Source organism: Equus przewalskii, chromosome 3, assembly GCF_037783145.1.
Source record: "Equus przewalskii isolate Varuska chromosome 3, EquPr2, whole genome shotgun sequence".
Classification (NCBI taxonomy): domain Eukaryota; kingdom Metazoa; phylum Chordata; class Mammalia; order Perissodactyla; family Equidae; genus Equus; species Equus przewalskii.
Window position 1 is genome coordinate 63,549,485 of NC_091833.1, and position 22,346 is coordinate 63,571,830.

Genomic DNA, 22,346 nt, shown 5'->3' on the forward strand with positions numbered 1-22,346 from the left:
AAATAATCTACTGTCAGGAGGTCTTTGAAAGGAATCTTGAATTCCAAGAAACAAGAAATAAAAGCTCAGTAATAACATGGAACTGCCACTCAGAGTTAATTTTGGATGGAAGTATCTGGAATCCTGCAGAAGAAGGGTGTTTCCCAGGGGCTCAATACTGGAGGAAACTCCCATTTCTTAAGTTTTGTGAGAGTCAGTGTTGACACAGGCAGCTCAGGATGGTCTAGCAAAAGATGGTCATGTGAAGCAGTTTTAGGAATATATTAAGATATTACAACAATCTCTCTGGTCTAGTAGGTCAAAAATCGCTGGAAGACCAGAGGTCATTGCCAAGGCAAAAAATTTTTCTCTTCTTCGTCACCATCCCAATCCTTACCCAGCGAATCCAACTTGCTGGCAACTCAGATACCCTAGAAGTTGTTCAAAAAGGAGGGAACAGTTATTAAAAAGACAGTGCTCTTCCTTTTTCTTCCATCGACAGCAGAAGGGAAGTAGAGGGTAGCAAATGAATGCAATCTGCAATTCCTTGGTAGAAATTCCCACAGGGCCTATACTTCTGGCCCTGCTAGAAGACAGGTCTGCTTGACTGGAATCACTCCCTGGAAAGGTTGCTTCCTTAGTTAGGAGAGGAGGCATTCTCAGCCTTCCATAAATTGAACACTGAAGCCCTAAACCTGCTCTTTTGGTAGTTTTCTCCCTCTTAATTAACAGCGGCTTATTTTTCCCTATTGCTCAGGCCAAAAACTTTGGACCATCCATGTGGCTCTTCTCTTTCTCTCACATCCTACATCTAACAGGTCAGCAAATTACCTTCAAAACATATACAGGATCCTGTCCCTTCTCACCACCTCCATGGCTATTACCACCGTGGTCTAAGCCACCACTTTATCTCATTCGTTTCCTGCATTACTGTCCTATCTCATCTCCCTGCTTCTACACTCGCCCCCTGTACACTGCCAACATATCACCCAGAATAATCCTGTTAAAATTCAGGTCAGATAATGTGGTAGGCAGAAGAACGCCCCCCTAAGGATGTCCATGGCTTAATTCCTGGAACCTATGACTATGTAATGTTATGTGGCTAGAGAGAATTAAGGTTGCAGATAGAATTAAGGTTGCTAATCAGTAGACTTTGAGATTAGGGAAATAATCCGGGATTATTCAGGTGGGCCTAATGTAAGCATTAGCGTCCTTATGAATGAAAGAGGGAGGCAGGAGAGTCAGTGTCAGAGTGATGCAGCATGAGAAAGACTAGACTGGCCATTGCTGGTTTTGAAGATGGAGGAAAGGGGCCATGAGCCAAAGAATGTGGGCAGCTTCTAGAAGCTGGAAAAAGCAAAGAAACACATTCTCCCCCAAGGTCTTCAGAAAGAATGCAGCCCTGTCAACACTTGATTTTAGTCCACTGAGAACCATTTCAGACTTCTGACCTCCGGATGTCGACAATACATTTTTGTTGTTTTAAGCCATCATTTGTATAGTAATCTGATAAAGCAGGCATGGGAAACTAATAACTAATATAAACAAGTAGCTTATATATTTTAGTTTAGTTGTAAGTTTCCCAAATTTATATACATATATAACTTTGGAAGAATCCTTCGACAATGGTATTCTTGTCAAGTGTGGCACTACTATACTGCAGGCATCAAAGTAGCTAAAAAAGACACACACTAATAAACCTCCAGATTACCTTTCTTAAAATTTATGGGAAAAAACGCTACTCTATTAATAATACTGCTTAACCTCATTAAAAATCACAGCCAGGGTGACATGTTCTGTATAATATACTCATTTCTATTTCCCTTTGCTTCTCCTTAAATTGTACAATACAGTTCAGTTACAGCAGAAATCACTCCTGGAGAGTGTTTATCGTACGACATTCATTTCTAAGATGTTGGATCCAGTTTAAACTTTATAGTCAAGGAAATTGATTTTTCCCAGGCCACTTTTGTATTCAACTCTAAACTCTCTAATTGGAGAAAGCACGTAGGGGTGCTATTTTAGCAGGCTATTCAGGTCTTACCCTATCCTAAAATTAAACTTTAATTTGAACGATGCAAAACTGACATAGAACTAGAAATTGCCCTAAAGATGGCAATCACTGAGTGCACACAGCCTACGAGATGCACTCTAAGCCCTGTGTACAGGAGCTTTCAGTCTGACTGTAAGGAAATAAAAATCGCTCTCTTTGGGGCCCATCTCACATTTCCAAACATATTTAGAAAAAGAGACATATATGAATTGCCTATCATTTTTTTTGCTTATTTCACCTTCCATTTCCATCAAGCTTAACCTCTTTCCAAAACTCTAAAATGGCTTTATCTTACATAAGTCAATATATAAATAAAGAAATCAAATTAGAGACCCATAGTTCCTAATTCCCTACTAGTTATTGCTGGTAATGATTAGAAGTAGAAGTGCCAAAGTTTTCATGAGAAAAACTGTTTCTACAAGATTTCATACCCAATCTTGTGGATTCAGAGGCCTGAAACCTAGCTTGGACAAACACCATAACTTGAGGGTGTCCGTCCAACCTAACGCTGTCTGTCTCTCCAGGCTCAAACTTCAATATCCTAGGAACATAAACTATCACATTCTAAGAGAAATAAAAATTAAAATAACTCATATATAGGGGCCGGCCTGGGGGCGCAGCGGTTAAGTGAGCACATTCCGCTTCGGTGGCCCGGGGTTCACCAGTTCAGATCCCTGGTGCGGACATGGCACCACTTGGCATGCCATGCTGTGGTAGGCATCCTACATATAAAGCAGAGGAAGATGGGCACGGATGTTAGCTTAGGGCCAGTCTTCCTCAGCAAAAAGAGGAGGATTGGCAGCAGTTAGCTCAGGGCTAAATTTCCTCAAAAAAAAAATTAAAATTAAAATAACTCAAATATATCAAGGGCTTGCCATAAAATAAGTTCGGTTTTTTTAATGGTACACAGATATGCTTCAACATATGATAATCCCTACCTCCATTTATGAATGAGGAAAAGAAAAGCATGCTTCAACTAAGGTTCTCTCTTTTATATCAGACTGGTTTTAAGCTCTTTTATTTTTGTTTATCAATTTTTAATTATAAAAATGAAGAGAAGAAAAATGTTTCTGTCCTCTGCAAAATTAATTACAAAATATCTCAATTAATCTCGTAAGAAGCAACAAGCTGAAATATTTAAACTGCCAAAGCAAAGAAAAAATTAAGTGGATGGGAAGGGAAATTCAAATAACCATACGCTGTTCTCTTGTTCTTGGGCAAAAACAACCTAATAAATCTACTATAAACATACTCTTCATGAAGGATGATACTGTACTAATTATTAAGACAGTCATAATCATAGAGACACCAACAGTGAGAAGCTAGTTAATTTACAGGGGGGAAAAATGAATTTGGTTCCCCTGAAGCCACAGAGAACATTTGGTTTTCACTTTGCAAGGACCGCAGCTGCTCCTAAATTAAGTGGGGGAAAGGCCATGAGCCTGCAGAGCAGTTCTCCACGGATGGAGCTGTTACAAAGAGATGAGTGCAGCAGCAGGCACTCTGTGGGTTCTCAACAAATATTAATTCACCATGTCAATTCCTCTAATGATCGTGGTGCTTGGAAAGTGCTAAACAACAGTATAAAAAAGCATTTATTCTAGAAGGGAAAAAAAAGGATGCCAGACAAATATGTGCCTTCTGGCAATCATGAAAAGGCACAAAATACCATAAGAATTTTGAAATTTGAATCCCCCCTAGTAGCCAATGCTATGAAGCACTGTAAAAGAAACAAGAATTAATATCAGTGTAGCAATCATAATACACTATACTTTAAATCAATAATAGCCACTATAATTAGAATTAAATAAAAGGAAAGTCTGATTCGGACTCTAGGATTTTAACGCCCTAAGTTCCAGAGTCAGAAAGATTTGGGGAGCAAAAAAAGGAAATAGATTGGGCAATTTATCTGAACCGGGCTTAGAGCTTGCCAATGGAAATCTACCAGAAAAAAAAAAAGTTTTTTTCCAAGCATGGGATGGAGGGACAGGGGCCTAATGAAGTGGTTCCGTAGGGATGCTAAGGACATTTTAGCAATCAAAGGTTTCTTCCTCCATTCTGCCTCAAAACTGAGCAGTACAACAAAGAACCAAAGAGTGTGTACCAGAAGCAAATGAACAATCACAAGAGAAAGACTATGTCCCTGTCTGGTCACTAGATTCTAAGTTGAAACTGAAAATCTGGAGCTGATCTAGAGAAGAGTATCCAGGGTAATGGGAATCTAGAAAACATATCACACAAAAAATGAGGGTAAGCCTCAAGAAGTTCTATGGAGACCTGTCTTCAAATACATGAAGTCTGTCAAAGGAAAGAAAGACCAAACTTGTTCTGTGTAGCTTCAGAGGGCCAGAGCAGAGCCCAAGGACAGAGGCTGTGGAAAGGCAGATTTGTGTTTCTATCAGGAACGCCTTCGGAGATACAAAGTTCCTGTTCTGGGGAGCATTTAAGCAGCCTGCAGAAATTAAGAGGCAATGTTGGATTAGCTGGTATCCAAAGTCCTAACACTAAAATTCAATGATTAGGACCCAATTATCAAAATTTCTTGACCCTCTAAAAGGGTCTTGGATATATCCTAAAAGAACCATTATAATAAAGTGTACCAGGGGTTAAAAAGGAAGGTGGATTTATAATTTATATTAAGATACAAAAATAAAAATTATAAAAGGAATTAGGAAGTCATATGTATAAATACGTTAACCTGGAAATGGAATAGGGACATTTTGTGTTAATGCACAGATTTTGATGCTGGGGACTTTTCTATGAGGGACAAGTAAGCTGAAAGTGCTTAGGACCAAGAAACTACCATGGTCAAAATTACTTCTGTTCATCAACTGCCTCTGCGGCACCATTGAAAGCTCTCCCAAATGCTTTGGCCAAGCAGTGCTCACAACCTTATTTTTCTTGGGCCTCAATTCAGACTGTATTTTTTCTCATATGTTCATAAGAACTGAATATTTGTAATATTTGCTAAATGTTTAACAGATTGAATAGTATTTGTAATCAAATAACCCTTTGTCATTCTTCATAAAAAAATATGAAAATCAGTTTCAGATTAAAAACAAATTTGACTTTAAAAAACTACTTTCCTTGGTACAAAAATAACACAAGAATTTGAAAATCTGATTTGCCTTCACTGACAGCGAAGTCACTTTCTGAATGAGTTTCAATAGCGTGATGTGGTCTGAGGTTTCTGCAAGAATCAGCCAAATGTCACCCAGCGTCACTAACACTAGAATAGGACATAGAATACATGCCCATTATTTCTTACTCATTTTCAGTTCGTTACTTTGTTATAGTATGACAGTTTTTACCATTCATCAAGAAAGTTTCTGAGGGAAAAAGAAAATAGAATGAGAACATCATTTGATTCTTGTAAAGAGTTGTTTATAAACCAAACACATCCAACTGTAATAGAATTTTCACAGGCCAAAATGTCAACCAAGAATCATGGCTCCAAAAATACAGCTAATTATGGAATTTGAGACTGCATTTTACATGGATAAAAACTAAATGCGTCATGCGACTAAAATGCTTATTACGTTTTCACTAATTTCTTGAAACCCTACACTTTTTTCTCATCCATTAGGTCAGTTCCTCAAAGACCACCATCAACTTACTTAGGTCAAAAGAAGGCACCAAAGTGTGATCCCATAGGAGGTAATAAGCATGAATGGGGCAGAAGGATCGAAATGAGTCATTCTAATTTGAAAACTCCAAAATCTAACTTATTCAACAGATATATATATATTTAAGTTCCTACTATGTACCAGGCCCATGAATTACTTATTTTTGTATCCATATCATCTAGTATTGTATGAAGCACACAAGAGTCACATTAAATTTTTTTCAACATTGAATGAATATACTAATTAGTTATAGGATATAGAATACTGAGTATTTTAACGAAGGATTTCAAGGAACATTCTGCTCAAATGTCACCTGAAGAAAGTGTAGAAGGTGTCATAGCTGTTTATGTCACCTGGAATTTAATGATTTTATTCATTTAAATGACAATAACAACCAGGAGGCATATTTCAAAAGAATCCTACCATCACTTCAGTTCACATGAGGGTTAGAATTGCTACTTATTCTAAGAGGAGGAAAACAGGAAATTACACAGTTCCTTAAGAAAGGTATTTTCACGCCAATTACATACATCAGCCGGCCACACTAAATTTGACTATATTAAAGTACCAATAATTTTGTCTAATTGAGAGGGCTCTATAGCTTTATGAGTTCTACTAATCACAATCCTGTTTTATCTTTACACTTGTGCTTTCATTTTGCTACCACATACACAGTGATGGCATCACTTGCTAGTATGGGACTCTGGAAGAACATTTTATGTTAATGCCCTGAGCCATCTGCCACAGAAGATCACAGATGATGCTGTGATGCTCCTATAGGAAGCTTTGATGCCGAAAGACTTTGACTAAAGACTTGAGGCTAATGTAACAGACCAGTAACTGTGTGGGATAACAGATTAATGCACCCCTCTAAAAAGAATGCAGAGCACGAAGGAGACAGTCAGTGGAGGACTAGTACTCCAGCCATGTTCCACTGAGTATTAGGGCTCTCTGGAAGTGCCTGATAGACAAATTAAATCCCTGATAGGCTAGCAAAGGCAAACTTAAGTGCTCATACTGATGGATTGCTAGTGGCTTCATAAGGGAGGCCAAGAGTGGGTAAACTGACCTGGTCTAGGAAAAGGTAACAACGGACTGAACTAGAAGAACAGAAACGTAAGTGTGAGCGAGAGAGATTATAGCAGGATAATCAAGGGGACTGTGACAAGTTTAATATGACAAAGAAAACTTGGAGAGGCAAATGCGATGGATCTCCTCTTTTATCACACCAGATCCATCTTCCACTCCTTTCCACCTTGCTCTCTGCCTTAGCAGGCTGACCTGTGTAGTTTACAGCGGGCTCCCTTGCTCTCTGGGTTCCAGCTGGGTTTAGCCTGGAGCAGCCTGGGCAGGCCATTAGAGGGAAGAGCGTGAGATCAGAGAATTGATTCCTGGAGCTGTACCCCTGGGAGGTTGCTTCAGGCTGGCTACATCCTTCAACCCAAGGTCACAGTGTCTCTCGAGACAGCTGTCTCTATCCTTCTCTTTTCTTCTAGGTTCCAGCATTCACTCCTTTCCTTTGGGTCTGGGATAGTAACAACCCCACTGTTCCTAGCACTGAACACTGCACTCTCCTTTGTGGTTTCCCTAAACCTTTATTGAACCCCGCAAATCATCCTAATTTGAGTATATCATTTGCTTCCTGCTGGGACCCTGCCTGATAGACCAAATGTAATTCTAAAATTTTGATCTTGGGTGGCTAAGAGGATATGTGATATTATTAGCTGACAGAAGGAATACAGGCAGATGAGGAAGTTAAATTGTGGAAAGAAAAACCACATTTTGAATTTGCTATATGACAACTGTGGATAATCCACAGAGAGAGGTTGGCAGCAACTGCAAAAGCAGACCTAGCATAAAGATGGAGATAATAATTAATTTTTGGAAATTTGTAAGTCCTGATCATTGCTATAAGCAATAGTTTAACATAGAGAATTTATTTAAGAGATGGAGTCAGAAAACTCTCTTTAAACTTATAGAACACTAGAGCTTAAAAGGATGTTAATTGTCATCTGGTTGAGCCCTCCCTTAATGAGGGCGGTAACTAAAGTCCACAGTTAGCCATCAAAGGGCACACTGTTAGTTAATGGCAATGCTGGCACTAGGATCTACAGCTCCTGAGTTCCAACATCTGTGCTCTTACCACAAAATGCAGCATTTATCTCTACTGGACTGCTTTGCACTAGACAACAAGTATTGGGTATCTAGTCTGCAGCCAACCCCATGCTAATGGATGTGAGGAATAAAATAGAAGTATAACTGTTATCCAGCAGCTTACAGTCTTAATTGACTAACAACTCATCCAAATGTTTAGAAATGAAAATACAAAAGAGAAATGACTGTGCAAGGCGAAAAAACAGGATATTTTGGGCTGGCCCAGTGGCATAGTGGTTAAGTTTGTTCACTCCACTTCAGCGGCCTGGGGTTTCCGGGTTCAGCTTCCAGGCGTGGACTTACACACCGCTCATCAAGCCATGTTATGGAAGCATTCTACATACAAAATAGAGGAAGACTGGCACAGATGTTAGCTCAGCAACAATCTTCCTCAAGCAAAAAGAGGAAGATTGGCATTAGATGTTAGCTCAGGACGAATCTTCCTTATCAAAAAAAAGAAAATTTTGTTTGACAAGGGCACTATCATCCAGTATTCACATTTTGAGTTTTTAGAGGTTTCATGTGAATTGTTGGTGTGAGTGAGGAAGTTAGTAATAGGCCTGATTATTGTCACAGCAATCAAGGATTGTCTAATTTATCGTGTTTAAGCATACAAGTGTTAATTATATAATATAATATGTAAGTATAAGAATCTATAAACCTATCTGCTTCTACCTATAGAGACCATCCTTCTAAATGACAGCTTAAATGAAAACATACTTTGGCAAATGAGAGAGATAAAAGAAGTTATTATTCATGTATGTATGTATGAATTTATGTGTATTGTTATGATTCAGCTGTAAATGTGAAGTGAATAAGGATGCAAGGGGAGACAACAGTCTGAATGACTACACACTTAAGCATTGTTCCTTGGAAAACACATACATTTTCTCTCCCCTGTTTATTTTGTGATTTGGTGTATACAATTCTAAACTATGCTGAGAAGCTTTCTAACGGGAATTATAATTAGAATGCTATCATTATTTTATTTTCACACACTCATGACTTTCTCAGCAGCATTTATCAATGGCTGAGAAATTATCTGCTTGGGCTCCTATGAGAGGAAGATTTCTTTAAGTCTGAAGAGCTATAATCAAGTTGGGAATTATTGCTGGAAGGAATAGGTGATGTCTACATAAACACTTAAATGGTCTCTGTCCGTTTTAAGGTTGAAACAAGTTTATTTTACAAATTGTGATTTACAAGTATTTCACAAGTTTTCTACTTTTCCACCTACTATGCCTAAATAATACCAGACAGATTAAATTGGCATAAAAAGGGTAATGATTCCTAAAGTGTGAGCCGAAAAAAAAAACCTCAATGAATTAATAATGAAGAAGGAAAAAATTCAGTAGAGAAGAAATCATCCTCAAAGATGTTTACCCAGGAATCTGTTCTACACAAAACTCATACCTTGAGGAGGCAGATCAAGTAAAGCACATTTCCCCAGGTGTGAACTGGTGTTACACGCTCGAATGTCTTTAGGGACAGGCAGTTAATGTGAATGTGTGAAGCACTCAAGTCTTAGAAAATAGAGAATTGTGAGGACAACAACTTCCTGCAAAGTACAGGTTCCACCTAAGGCCTCAAGTGTATGTGTGTGTGCGTGTGCGTGTGTGTGTGGGTTTACAAACTGTGGGCTAAACAAAGAATGGCTGGGGGCTGAATTCTGCCTGTGGACCACTAGTTTGCAATGTGTATTTAGGCAGACTAAGTTGAACACTTCTTTCTACATTACACTTTGTGGAAATCTGTCATTCCTTGGGTCAGCTAGTTTGGGACAATTCATTAATGCTATGCTGTATTCCCCCAAAATCCATATGTTGAAATCCTAACCCCAAAGATGATGGTATTAGGAAGTGGGGCCTTAAGAAGGAGCTTAGGCCATGAGGATGGAGACTTCATGAATGGGATTGGTGTTTTTATAAAAGAGACCCCACAGAGATCCCTAGCTCCTCTACCACATGAGGACACAGTGCAAAGGTCCTGGTATGAACCAGGAAGAAGCCCCTCACCCAACATGCTGGTGCCTGATCTTGGCCTGCCCAGCCTCCAGACTGTCAGAAATAAATTTCCGTTGTTTATAAGCCCCCTACTCTATGGTATTTTACCATAGCAGAACAGACTAAGGCAATTATAAACCTTTCCCTTTATTTTCAATTTTATAAGAAGAATCAGAAAAATCAAAAAATTTCCTAAGTGAAAGTGAATATATTAATTTTAAGTTTCATTTCCTAGGAATCAAAAAAAGGAATTTCATCAATTGAATCTCATGTCTTCTGAAGTTTTTCCATTCCTTCTACACAAAACACAAGAGAGATATTTCATGAGACTCCAGCTGTATAGAGCAGTTCATTGATAAAAATCAGGTATAATTGAGATTACCTAAGAAATACTGACATCCTAAACACTGAGAACTGAACTGTAAAGCAAAGGATTATCTTAGTTTCATTCTGCAGGTAAAAAAACAAAATGCTGTTAACCAAATGTTGGTCTTATCTTGTAGTCTCTCCATGAACCACAGTTTTGACTTTAAGTTCACCCAAGCATATTAATGGGAGACAGGATGTCTGCCCCACCCAGCTCGATTATCTGTTTTTCCGTACTATAGCATTCATCATTATGGGAAGGCAAGTTTGGCTCCGAAGACACTCATATCTTATACCAATACTTGTGTAACAACACAGTTTAAGTTTACTCCCACAGCCCATAATTCAACTACTAAATTACTCACACATAGAACTAATGAACAAGAAATTCTACATCAAAATTCCTGATTAATATGAAGAGGTTTTGTTCATATACTTAAAAACTATGGATTTAAAAGGTCTTTTTCTTACTCACTCATTTTTAGATACTAGAATACATCCCACTTTTTCCTTTCAGTACAGTAAAAATTATGACAGAATTATGTAAGCAAAATCTTTGGAAAGTTTTTCAAAGCTAGACTACAATTATGTCAAAAATACATATGCACATGGACAAAGACTGGAAAGCAATTTTTTAAATGCACAAAACTGTATTGGAAAGGTTAAATTATAAGTTCCTTTTTCAATTTGTAAAATTGTATCATTGTTGATATAGTATAAATTCAATAAAAATTATTTAAAGCTCAGGTACTTACTGTGGTTGGGAAATAACGACTAGTTTTGAATTTTTTCAGAGCCATAGAAGAGGTGTAGGTGCCCAAGAAGAGGATGAAAGACATGAGTGTGATATCAGGAACAAATTTACAGTTGTTCCCCATGAGCTTGCCTCCAGATTTCAAACACTGCTTCGTCGACAGAAACGCCCAGTCAAAGGTAGCATTATGGTACTGAAGAAAAAAAACATTAAAATTTTTCTAGAGAAAAAGCACATCAAAAGCAGCTTTTGATACTTGATGGTCTATATAGGGATTATGCTAAATTTCTATAAAACAGTCTGAAGGTAGCCATTGGAGGGTGAAACCTGATGAAGTGTTCATGGAATAATACGTGAGGGGGCCAGGAGGCTGGCAATTGAAAGTACAATGAGTATGATGCAATCTGTTACCTAGTTTGAGCTCAGCCTACAATCACCCATTTGTTCAACAGAAACAAACCACAAAGCCCTTCTTTCCTGTCAACCTTCCTGAGAGTAAACTGAGACACAATAATATCCCAAGTCTCAAAATCTGAGACTCTGAAACACCTCTGTTGTTCGAAAAGTACTTATTTTTCAGTGCAAAGCTCCTTGTGCTTCAAGTCTATGGCCCTATGGTCCATGACCTCTAAAAATTATATGAGGTAACTACTACTTTATCCAGCACTTTCACAAATGAGCTATTTCTTTTCTAAATAATTAGAGATTGGTGATTTAAGAAATTAAACTATAAACATGTTGACAGTGCCTGTTTTTTCAAGTGCATATCCTAATAAAATATAGCTTTTTTCCTGTTGACTCCAGGTCAACGTCATGAGCATCCACTACTGGAATGTGTTGTCATGGGCTGTGGGGTTGTGTGTGGGATATCCATCCCTATGTTGCATGGCCTCAAGCTCATAAGTCAATTTTCAAATTTTCTTCTATCTCATGAATTGCTGTCATGTTGTCAGTGCTGTACTTTTTGACAGCAGCTCACTCCTGTTCCTATTTTCTGCTTCTAATACGCAGGAAAATTCTTTTGCTAGCATAGTGGATAAGGCTAGTGCACTCATCCCAAAGCTGCTTTGAGTTTTAGCTCCTATCAGCTCACAACTGCCTCCTCTAGGCAAATGCCTTCAGCGGCATAAGACCTACCTCATCTGGAATGGTATGCCCTCTTGCAACTAATTACTGAGCAACACGAATGGAGTGCTATTGACTGAATATTTGGGCTCCCCTAAGATTCATATGTTGAAAATCACATGTGACGGTATTTGGAGGTGGGGCCTTTGGGAGGTGATTATGTCATAAGGGTGGAACCTTCATGAATGGGATTAGTGCCCTTATAAAAAGACCCCAGAGAGCTTCCTTGTCCCTTCCACCATAGGAGGACACAATGAGAAGGCTGTCTATAAACCAGGAAATGGTTTCTCAACAGACACTGAATCTGCCAACACCATGATCCTGGACTTCCTCTTGGGTCCAGGGCTAATGAGTATGTTATGTGCTAAGAGAAGAGTTATTTGAGAATACCTTGCAAATAAATATGGAAAGATAAATTCCTCCTGTCTTTTGAAGGCAAGAGTTCTACCTCACACCAAACACATTAACAATATCCTTTACTATTCTAGGAATTCTCTTGACATGGGCGATCTAATCATAAAAGACGATCACACACATAAAAGAAGAATCTCTGTCCAGAAAGAGTTCATATTTTTATAGAGCTCAAAAGGTAAAGTGCTTACATAAGTCAATAAAAACATAAACTCTAGACCTTTCCCTGAAATATTTTTATCCATTAGTTTCAACTTATAAACAGCTGAATTGCATAATTATTCTTTTATCAGACTCTGCTTCTGAGAGGTGATTAATCATGTCTCATTTTGTTTTTGAGATTTCTGCATATGGATGTTTTCAGCAGAAACCATTTAAAGTTTAGAGGTCATAATAGGTAACAGATTTCTTTGTTGTAAAATCAGCAAAAATTTACCATAATTTTACAGCACTTTAATATCAGCAGAATCCTTCCTTAGAACTAGAGTTCCCCAAAGATGTAAGCTCACGAAAAAAATCCCAACTGGTAGATTTATTGATTTTCCTACAGAGATTCAGGTTGAGGTGAAAACTATACAGATGTACATGAAATGACAGACGTGTTTTCTTGCTTACATCATCTTAAAATGCCAATATCACTATTTTCTAAGCCTCAAATGATTCTTTGCATCATTGTACAGAAAATTTAACCTCCAAACACCATCTTTCACTAAGGGCTTCAGTATAAAAACTTTAGGCAGCATCTATATGTTTCAGTATTTATATCTTGATACATAAAGTTTCCCACTCCCTTAAAACTTAAACTCCAGCTAATAAATAATTCTATTTAAATATCGCTGAAGGGCATCTACATTACTTGCGTTATTTCATTGTTACTATTCAATATAAGCTGATATCAATGAAGATTAACTCCATAAAACTTCAGGCAGGATCCATATTAGGAACAAACTAAACATTAAGACAAAGCATGACTTATCTATTAAAGGTATGAATATGTAAACATGCCAAGTAGAGTGTTAGATAATTAGCTGATAATTTCATCATCACAGATACCAATTTATATAACTTTTACTCCGGTATATCTCCTTTTGTTATCTATGAAACAGATACTTTGGGGTGAAAATTATATTTTTTGCTTCAGAGGTCCTTTTTTCTTTGCCTATGGAAAGGGACCACAAAAACAATTGAAACTGCACTGATTCAAGTCAGCACTTGCTATAATCCAATGGTTTTAAAATTTTAATTATCAGTGAAACATCTTTTTCAAGTGAAATTTACCCAGAACCCCAATATTTAAAACTGAGCTATTCTGCCCTATATAGTTAGAAGGCATTGAGCCTCTCTCTCTCAACACCCCTGCCCACCTCAAGGCAGCCCCGGAGTCACTTCTCCAGAATCCTGGCTCAGTCTGAGACAACACTGCTTTAAAAATAACTCTGTCTTATTAAAAGTTATCTATCTATCTATTACTTATTAGAAGTTATCTAAAATTACCATGAACAGTTTAATCCATGACTGAGCAAACTCTATCCTATTTGCCAAATTCAGCTCACCTTCTGTTTTTGTAGATAAAGTTTTACTGAAACACAGAATCCACTTGATGGCACTAAAAACAGTAACAGCAAAACTACTTCTTAGTAAACTACTCTATATCTCTACTTGAATCCTCATGGGCATTTTAAATTTAACATGTTTGAAGTTATCTCCTGACCCCTCTTAAACCTGCTCCCTCTATGATCTTGCCCATCTCTATTAAGAGCAATTTCATCCTTCCAGATCCTAAGAACAGAAAACCTTGAGTTCACTGTTAATTCCTCTTTTCTCACAAGTAACATTATGGCAAAGACTTTATCTGAAAATACAACCAACATCAGACCACATCTCACCTATAACCACTGCTATCCCCTCTTTCACAACACCATTGTCTCCTCTGAGCTTAATTCAGGAGACTTTTACCTCACTGCTTCTGTCCTTTACTCCTTATAGGTGATTTTCACTCCTCGATGGCTTTGATCTTTATTTCCAATGCAAAATTTCACACACAGTATTTAAACGCTTAAACCAGAACTTTAAGAGCAAGACAAACAAGAACATAATCGCAGAAGTCTTCTCTGTCTTTCAGCACTCTCATAGCACATTATCTCCATTTCTCAAGATATTTATAACCTTATATTGCAAGTGTATTGTTGCTCCCCTCAAGGAGATCATCAGTATTATGAGTGGGGAAATGCTCAGAGAGATGTCTACTGAGTATGGAGACCTGGATCTGGAAGAGATGTCAAGTTTGGAGATATTGACATGGGAGTCAGCTGCAAAGAGCTGATCACTGGAGTACTAAGATTTAATAAAACTACAAAGGGAACATGTGCTGAAAGAAAAGAGTGTAAAACATCTATAGTACCCACAATGAAGTGAAGATACCACAAAAGACTATGGAAATGTCATGAGGGTGTGGGTAAAAGGAGAAGTACAGTGAGAATGTTGAACATTAAGGGAGGAGGAAATGGTAATATGTAGGAGAGAGTTGAGAGGGTCAAATGTTACAAAGAAGATGATGAGGAATGAAGACTGAGCAAAATCCACTGATTTTTTTTTTGTAATAAGAAGATTTTCGGTAATTTCTTGACAGACTTCAGTAACTTCAAAAGACAGAAACGAGTCAAGAAATGAGTGAGAGTGAAAAGTTTGAGATAGCAAGTCCAGACTATTTTTTCAAGAAATACAATAGCAAAATGATAGGCTAGAGCATGTGAGCACTACAAGATCAAGGCAAGTTCTCTATGGCTGTTGAAGACTTTTGAGGTATTTGTGTTAGATGAGAAAGAACCCACTTACAGGGATGGAAGGAAGAAGGGGATGCTGGGAAAAATAAGAATGGAGAAAGTAAGGTGAAAGATTAAGAGAGAGAGAGATTGACTAGGACTTGGCCAACTGGATCAAGGATGGGTAAAAGCTAAAAACGACAAAAGTATAGAACCTACAGACCAAAGGGACTGTGCGTCGCAAAAAAGAACAAGAAAGAATAGCAGACCAAGACAGAATCAGAGTTCAATTTAGGATATAGCAGGCACCAAAAGAAGTCTTAGTTAATTAAGTGAATAAAATAATTCATCAAGATCCAAATATTTGACATATTCAAGGAAGATATCTACCAATTTATCCACCTTTTTCATCTGGAGGGCAAAATTAAAGTAAAATAAACTTTCAATTTAGAGTTTCCACGTAAAATATAGGATGCCCAGTTACATTTGAATTTCAGATAAACAATGAATCATATTTTTAGTATAAGTATGTCCCATGCAATATATAGGACATACTAATACTAAAAAAATTATTTACCTGAAATTTAAATGTAACTGGAACCCGTTTTTTTTTTTTTTTTTTTTGGCTAACTCTGGTGATGCTGTTTCAATTAGAGATAAGCTATTTTGAGCAATAATAGCATGTGGAAATAGAAAAATGTAGCCAAAAGAAAATAGAAAATGCATTGGGCCCCAATTACATGAATGATCTAAGATAAGCTTTAAGGGAGCAATAAAAAAGAATAAAACGACAATTTTTAAGAGTTTCTTTGTAGGAATAAAATATGTCCACTTAAATATTAACTAATAATATAAGACAGTAAAAGAAAGTGTCTAAATGAATAGTACAGAGACTAGTAGATCAGAAGAGAGAGTAATCAATTTCATTGAGCACAGAGAAAACAAAATTTAAATTAACCCTTGAAAGAAGGACTGGTCCTTGTAGAACTCTCATACTCAAAAGGCAGTAGGAAGAAGAGTAACAGGACAATAAAATTAAAAAGGAATGACAGAGAGTGTAACAAAGGCCAATGGAAAAGAGAATAAAAGTGATAAACTTTGGATGTGTATTTCTTTTTGTATTAGCAGAAACAAAGAGATAAAGCATTAGAGAGGGGGATACCATGAGCAAAGATGCTGATTCAAGGACACACAATGTTTCATTCATTTATCCAATAAATTCTTTATTCAAAACTTATTGAATGCTCACCATGTGGAGGAACCAACAGTGAGTGGATCAGATGGGCCAAAGCAGCTTGTTTGTGTAAATGGGTAGGAAGAAAAAAGGTGTGAAGGAAAAGGGAACAAGTTGCTGAGGGTTTTCACTGAGGTCAATCTCACGAAAAGAAATTTCAATCTATTTTTCTAGATCTCATTTTCTAGAAAATTACTCTGTTTATGTGGAGTAGATTTGTTTGCAAATCTTAAAATGTATACTGCAGGACTAATTTTGAACTTTAAAATATTGTAGCACCCTCCTCAAAGACAAAAGTGGGGGATATATGAGATAGAATGGGCAAAATGTTGACAGTCCTTGAAGTGAGGTGATGTGTATATGGGGGTTTATCGTACTTTCTCTCGATTTTAGTGCATGTTTTAAATTTTCTATAATATTTTTTAAAGTAGGAACATGTAATCTTCAAGGAGATTTAAGGACAGAATCGTTTTTGCACTGCACTTTCTCAATGAGAGAAAATCACAAGGATGCTACGCACAAGAAGATTAATATGACATTCCATTTCCTGTGAAAATGAATATTAACTCCTAGAACCACCCTGAAGGTACATCAAATCAAAGCACTTTTGCTTCCATGTTTGACTGCCAAGCAGAATCTATGAGACTGTAATAGTTCTTAGTCCCATGATTAACAGCATCTCCATGTAGACATGATCTGCTTCACTGGGTAATAGAATAAGCAAAAAAATAAATAAAAAGTAAAGATTCTACATTGCTTTCCTTAAGTATGGACTGGTAAAATATGCCTTTTTAATATATAAATAAATGAGGGTAATGCTACAAATAAAAGTCTCAAGGTTAAGTAGCTAATGTACTCATTTAGGGTTTTTTCCCTACAGTGGGTAAGCCAGATTTACAGTAATCTGAAATCTTTCTTTATGATCTACAGGATGCATTTGAGCTGCAGTTGTCTGTGATTATATGTATTGTTGTGAAATGTCAAAACTAATTTGTTATTCTGCTTTTGGTTAATGTATAGAAAGTTGTAGGAGACCATCACTCCTAATCTAACAACTAAAGCAAGCTGGATAAGCTATAAAATCATAGGTTTAAAAAATCCACAAGGGTGATGAGGATGCAAAAAAACCTAAATAAACTAAATTCAAAAAAGTTACAAGACCTTCACAGGAGAGAAGAAATCCATGGCTGCCTCATCCCTGGCAGAGTAGCAGGTGGAAGATAAATCCACTGTAGATGGAGGTAAGGAGAAATAAGCCAACTCTTCAATGAATTTTTACTGGGGTGACAGATTAGAATTCTGAGGAGCCCTAGGCATAGACTGAGCCTGCATCCTTCCACCAAACTTCCTCATGGTCTTTGCCAAGTGCACAGGTCATACATAAAAGGGTGGACAGGTAAGGCAGGAAAGTTGAGGGAAATCCCCCCCAACAAGACACAGAGTCTCCATCAAATGTAAGGAAGCCACTTTCCTAAGATGGGCAGGAGAGCTGAGAGAAACCCCTCTGAGGCATTCAGACACTTCTGAAAGGGCTGAGGCGTCTGCCCTCTGAAGACTGGGGCAGAGCAGTGGAGCAAAGAAAGCTCTCCCGAGACTCAGAAAGCTGGGGCATAAAAGAAGACACAGAATATTCTATGTTTCTATGTGACTTTCTATGCAACTTTCTGGGATGATGGAAATGTTCTATATCTTGTTTTGGGTGGTGGTTACATGAGTATATAATATTGTCAAAACTCATTGCAATGAACACCTAAGAAGTGCGCATTTTAAGCTATTCTTCAATTTAATAAAAAACAAAACAAAAAAGAATGTAATATGAAAAACAAATACTAGCTGATCCTTTCAATCACCTCCTCAGAGGAGACAGGTTAGATTTTGAAAATCTGGTCTCTCCATCTGAGAGCTGGTAAGCAGAAGCCAGAAGATCTTAACGCTTATGGTTTAGATACAGTGTGGATAAGCTGTGGCTGGTCTCAAAGTTTTACAGGGACCTTTTAAAGAATGTTGTTTGCAGGTTGAAGGGATATATATGCCAAGCGAGAAATCTATGGGAAAACTGATGGAGGTGAAAAGAAATAAAGACACAAGTATTCCAACAATAAATGGAAATAAAGAGAAATTTAACTTTTTGTCTTGAAGTATAGTTATTCTAGAGTTCTAATCTCTGTCTAAATGCTCTGATGCCCCATTTTTCTTGCTCTTTCTCCCTGAAAACACACCCCTACCAGTAGGAAAAAGAAAGCTTGTCTTCCTGCTAATGAAGCTGAAGAGAAAAGGCCTTCCTTCCTCTGACAGGATGTTCTTAGGGCTTTGTGAGAGGGAATTTTGCTGGTGCCCTACGGCAGCATGTCACTTTTACAGCTCCTTCTTTCATCATCTAATTGCGGGTGAAATGAAAAGAAGGAAACTAAGTCCTGATGACTGTGTGTCCTAGGAAAGGTTCAGGGTAGCAGAGCTGGCATGGGTGAGCAGAAAGAGGACTCAGTAGCCTGTCAGAAGCAGTGGCTTCCAATTTCTTCTCTCCAACAACCTGAGTTATGAAGGCATCATGATCTAGTGGAATAATAATAACACCCAAATAGAATAAGAGTAGCACCTAACATTGATTGAGAGGTGAGTTTGCACCAGCCACTATACTAAATCCTACCTATCTACTAATTTGACCCTTACAGTATCTTTGAGGTAAGTACTATTATCATAATTTTACAGAGAGGGAACTGAGAAGTTTCCACAGTCTGTTAAGTAGTGGAACGCTGCATTTGAAATCAGGCTGCCTGTCATGAGAACTCAACATCTGTAAGTCCTTCTACACGAAACGCTATTCTGCTCCCCCAAAGAATGGAAACAGGCAGATTTGGGAGTTGGAAAGCCCTGAGTTCAAATCCTAGTTTTATCATACGCTGGTGATATGGCCTTTGGAAGGTGAGTTAACCTCTCTAAGCCTCAGTTTTATCTATAAAATATAGGTAACCTAAGAACTCACAAAACTACAGTGAGGATTATAGACAATTAATGTAAAGAGCCTGGCTCCTAGTAGCAGTTCAACAAATGGTAGTTATTATTGATGATAATAAATCATATTACTTCTTTAATACTCATTTCTGGATCATATACATATATATTGTGTATATTTGTGTGTGTGTCTCTATGTAAAGTATACATAAAGGAATTGATATGGACAGAAAAGGAGAAATTAAAAATAGAATAAAAGTTGTCTTTCATAATTGCATACACACATATTTTTTTTCGTAATTTCTTTCTCTAGAGGTGCTGAACAAAGCAACTTAACATTTTACTTGAGGAGTGCAATTGATACACACGTAAGGGGACTGTTGTCCTGGAGTACAGAACACTCATTGGAACTGAAAGGTAAACATTTTAATTTGCAAACATTGAAATGTCATGGTGTACTAGCAATATTGCAAGTCTTGGAACCACTCACACTTCAGTTCAAATCTTTCTTCTACTAATTTATGGCTATGTGACCTAGAACAAGAAAGGTTATTCACTTTCTGGAGCTTCAGTTTCTCTCATCTGTAAAATGGAGATAATTATGCCTGGTAGTTGGTGTTAATGATTAAAATACATATTAAACTTCATAATGATTATACGTGTAAAACACCTGGTCTCTAGTAGATGTTCCATAAATGGTAGCTAAATTAGAATGACCATTATGCCTCTATGTCCTCTATCATAGTCATACCAGAAGTCAACCACAACTTCCATTTGTTTTCCATAAGTCTTATAGTAACATCTTACTATAATTACATATCAATTACTAGAGTCTCTCTAGGACTTGCCCAAAGACAGAGCTTAAAAATTTATTAATTTTAAAGCTTTTCTTGATTAGGTACAAAAAGAATTAAGTTAGGAAACAATCTCTTTTTAAGTCAGTGGAAGTGAGTGTCTTATTAATTTTTATTGCAAATTAACTTATGGTTTTAATTAATTATATATTTTTAAAATTTTTAATTAGATTTTAATTAAAATTCTTTAAAGTCTAGAAAGAAGTATTTTTCTCTGTATTTTAGTCAAGTCTTTTGGGGTAATAGGCTGGCTGGCTCAGAGACTAAAAATTGAACTTTTTTCTGTATGTGGCCTTTAAAACATATATACATACTCTCTTACTCATACACACACACACACACACACACACACACAAAATCAGACATGGAAGAAAGAGAGGCAAAGTTTGGGAAAAGTCAGAGAAAACCGTAAGCAAAGAAGTCAAAAGAGCTGTAGAATATGAAAACAAGAGGGAAACAGGGTCAAGTGAGAGTTGTCCAGGAAAGACAAAAACATCATCTTTGAAAGGGATGTTGTGGGCACTCATTACATAATATCTGCAGAAGCGTTCTGGTCTCCTGAGAGATGGGCACTCTGTCAACACAAGGTATTATGGTTTCTGTCTTTATAACTGAGAGATTGATATTCTTTGGGAAGAGTCCACATCCAGTGTGGAAGGAACACAATTGGAAGTCTGGAACAGCACTTTCCCCTTTTTCTCCAACACAAAAGTCTCCTTCCAGTGTGCGACCTTCCATGCAAAACAGCTCATTTTTAAAGCTTAGTTCCAGTCTCTTAAAGATCCTTGGTTACCAGCCATGGGAAAGGATATCATGTGACAAGGGAACTGGCCTGCTACAATCACCCTTAGTGAAGAGAACGCAGCAGCATTTGGTAGTCAGAAGAATTCTTAATCATTCTAGAAATAGAGAGAGGATACCATACTCTCGTTTTTCAACCTCTCACTTTCCCTTGTGAAAATATTTCAGGGTGACAATTAATGGGATATAGCAGTTAAATTCCTAAGAAGGTTTAAAAAGCATATTGTAGGAGTACGTATTCACTTCGGCTTGAAAAAAAAAGAAAAGGGAAAAAAAAGCTGAAGGAAAGTGTTTTTTGCTGTCTCTCCACCACCACTGATTATGAAATGTGTGTTCATGCTAGGATGGCTGAACAGTAGGAGACATCATAGTATGAATATCATAATCAGCATATACAATAAGCAAGTGGTGTGAAATATTAAGTCACTTACCTTGTCAGTAGAAGAAATAGTTGGCAAATCCTCGGGAGCCAATGTGGTATCATTAGATAAGGAGATATTAACTGTAAAAAAAGAAGAAAGACAATTTTTTTATTATAAAAGTAAAATAAAAAATGACCTAAATGAATAATTAGGAATATAAAAAAGCAGGGCTAGGCATTAAAAATGCTTTAATAACAACATAAGAGCACAATTAATTTTTCTTTATTATAACTGTATTCACCTTTCACCTAGATAAAATAACCAAAGACTTGGACACATCTGCTGCACTCTGATCTGATAAGAAACAATGACAGATATTTAAGGAGATGGTATGAAAATTTATTTGTGTCAGGTTTCCAAAAAACACTTCTCTTTTACTAAAAGGCACTCAATATATTTTGCCTAGTGGAAGAAATGGCTGTTAATAAGTGAGTAAGCTTCATGTACGGTCAAATCTCACAAATTAGAGTTTTACTAATTAAGAAGTAACTTATTTGGAAGTCTGGAGTGAGTATGAGCAAGCATCTTTGCAAAATGTGTGAAAACAAAGTACTAAATAAATAAGAAATTATATAAATATAACGGGGACAAATATTTAATCTAATTTCAAAAATTGTTTTCATATAATTTGGCATCATTTGTAGATTTATTAAGATGTCACTTGCAGAAGGATCTAATTTATTTATCAAATCAACCCTCCTCTTGGACATATTTCATTGGGTTATTTTCCTATTTATGTACCTAAAATTAAACATCTTATTTAAAAAATATTCTACAATTAAAACATTTTTTTATCAGATAAGCCTTTTTCCTATTATCAGTTACCCAGAGAATGTGGCTAATTTGCGGT

The 22,346-nt window shown here is 37.0% G+C and overlaps 1 protein-coding gene across 15 annotated transcripts in view; it reads right to left on the minus strand.

Moving 5' to 3' along the window:
* The window catches only part of SLC4A4 (solute carrier family 4 member 4), a 396,172-nt gene that overhangs the window by 42,136 nt on the left and 331,690 nt on the right, over positions 1-22,346 (minus strand). For all 15 annotated transcript variants that reach the window (XM_070614690.1, XM_070614693.1, XM_070614692.1 and 12 more), the window contains 2 exons: positions 21,506-21,576; positions 10,937-11,128 (listed from right to left, as the gene is read on the minus strand). In XM_070614690.1, the coding sequence (XP_070470791.1) occupies positions 10,937-11,128; positions 21,506-21,576 (263 nt within the window). The remainder of the gene's footprint in view (positions 1-10,936; positions 11,129-21,505; positions 21,577-22,346) is intronic.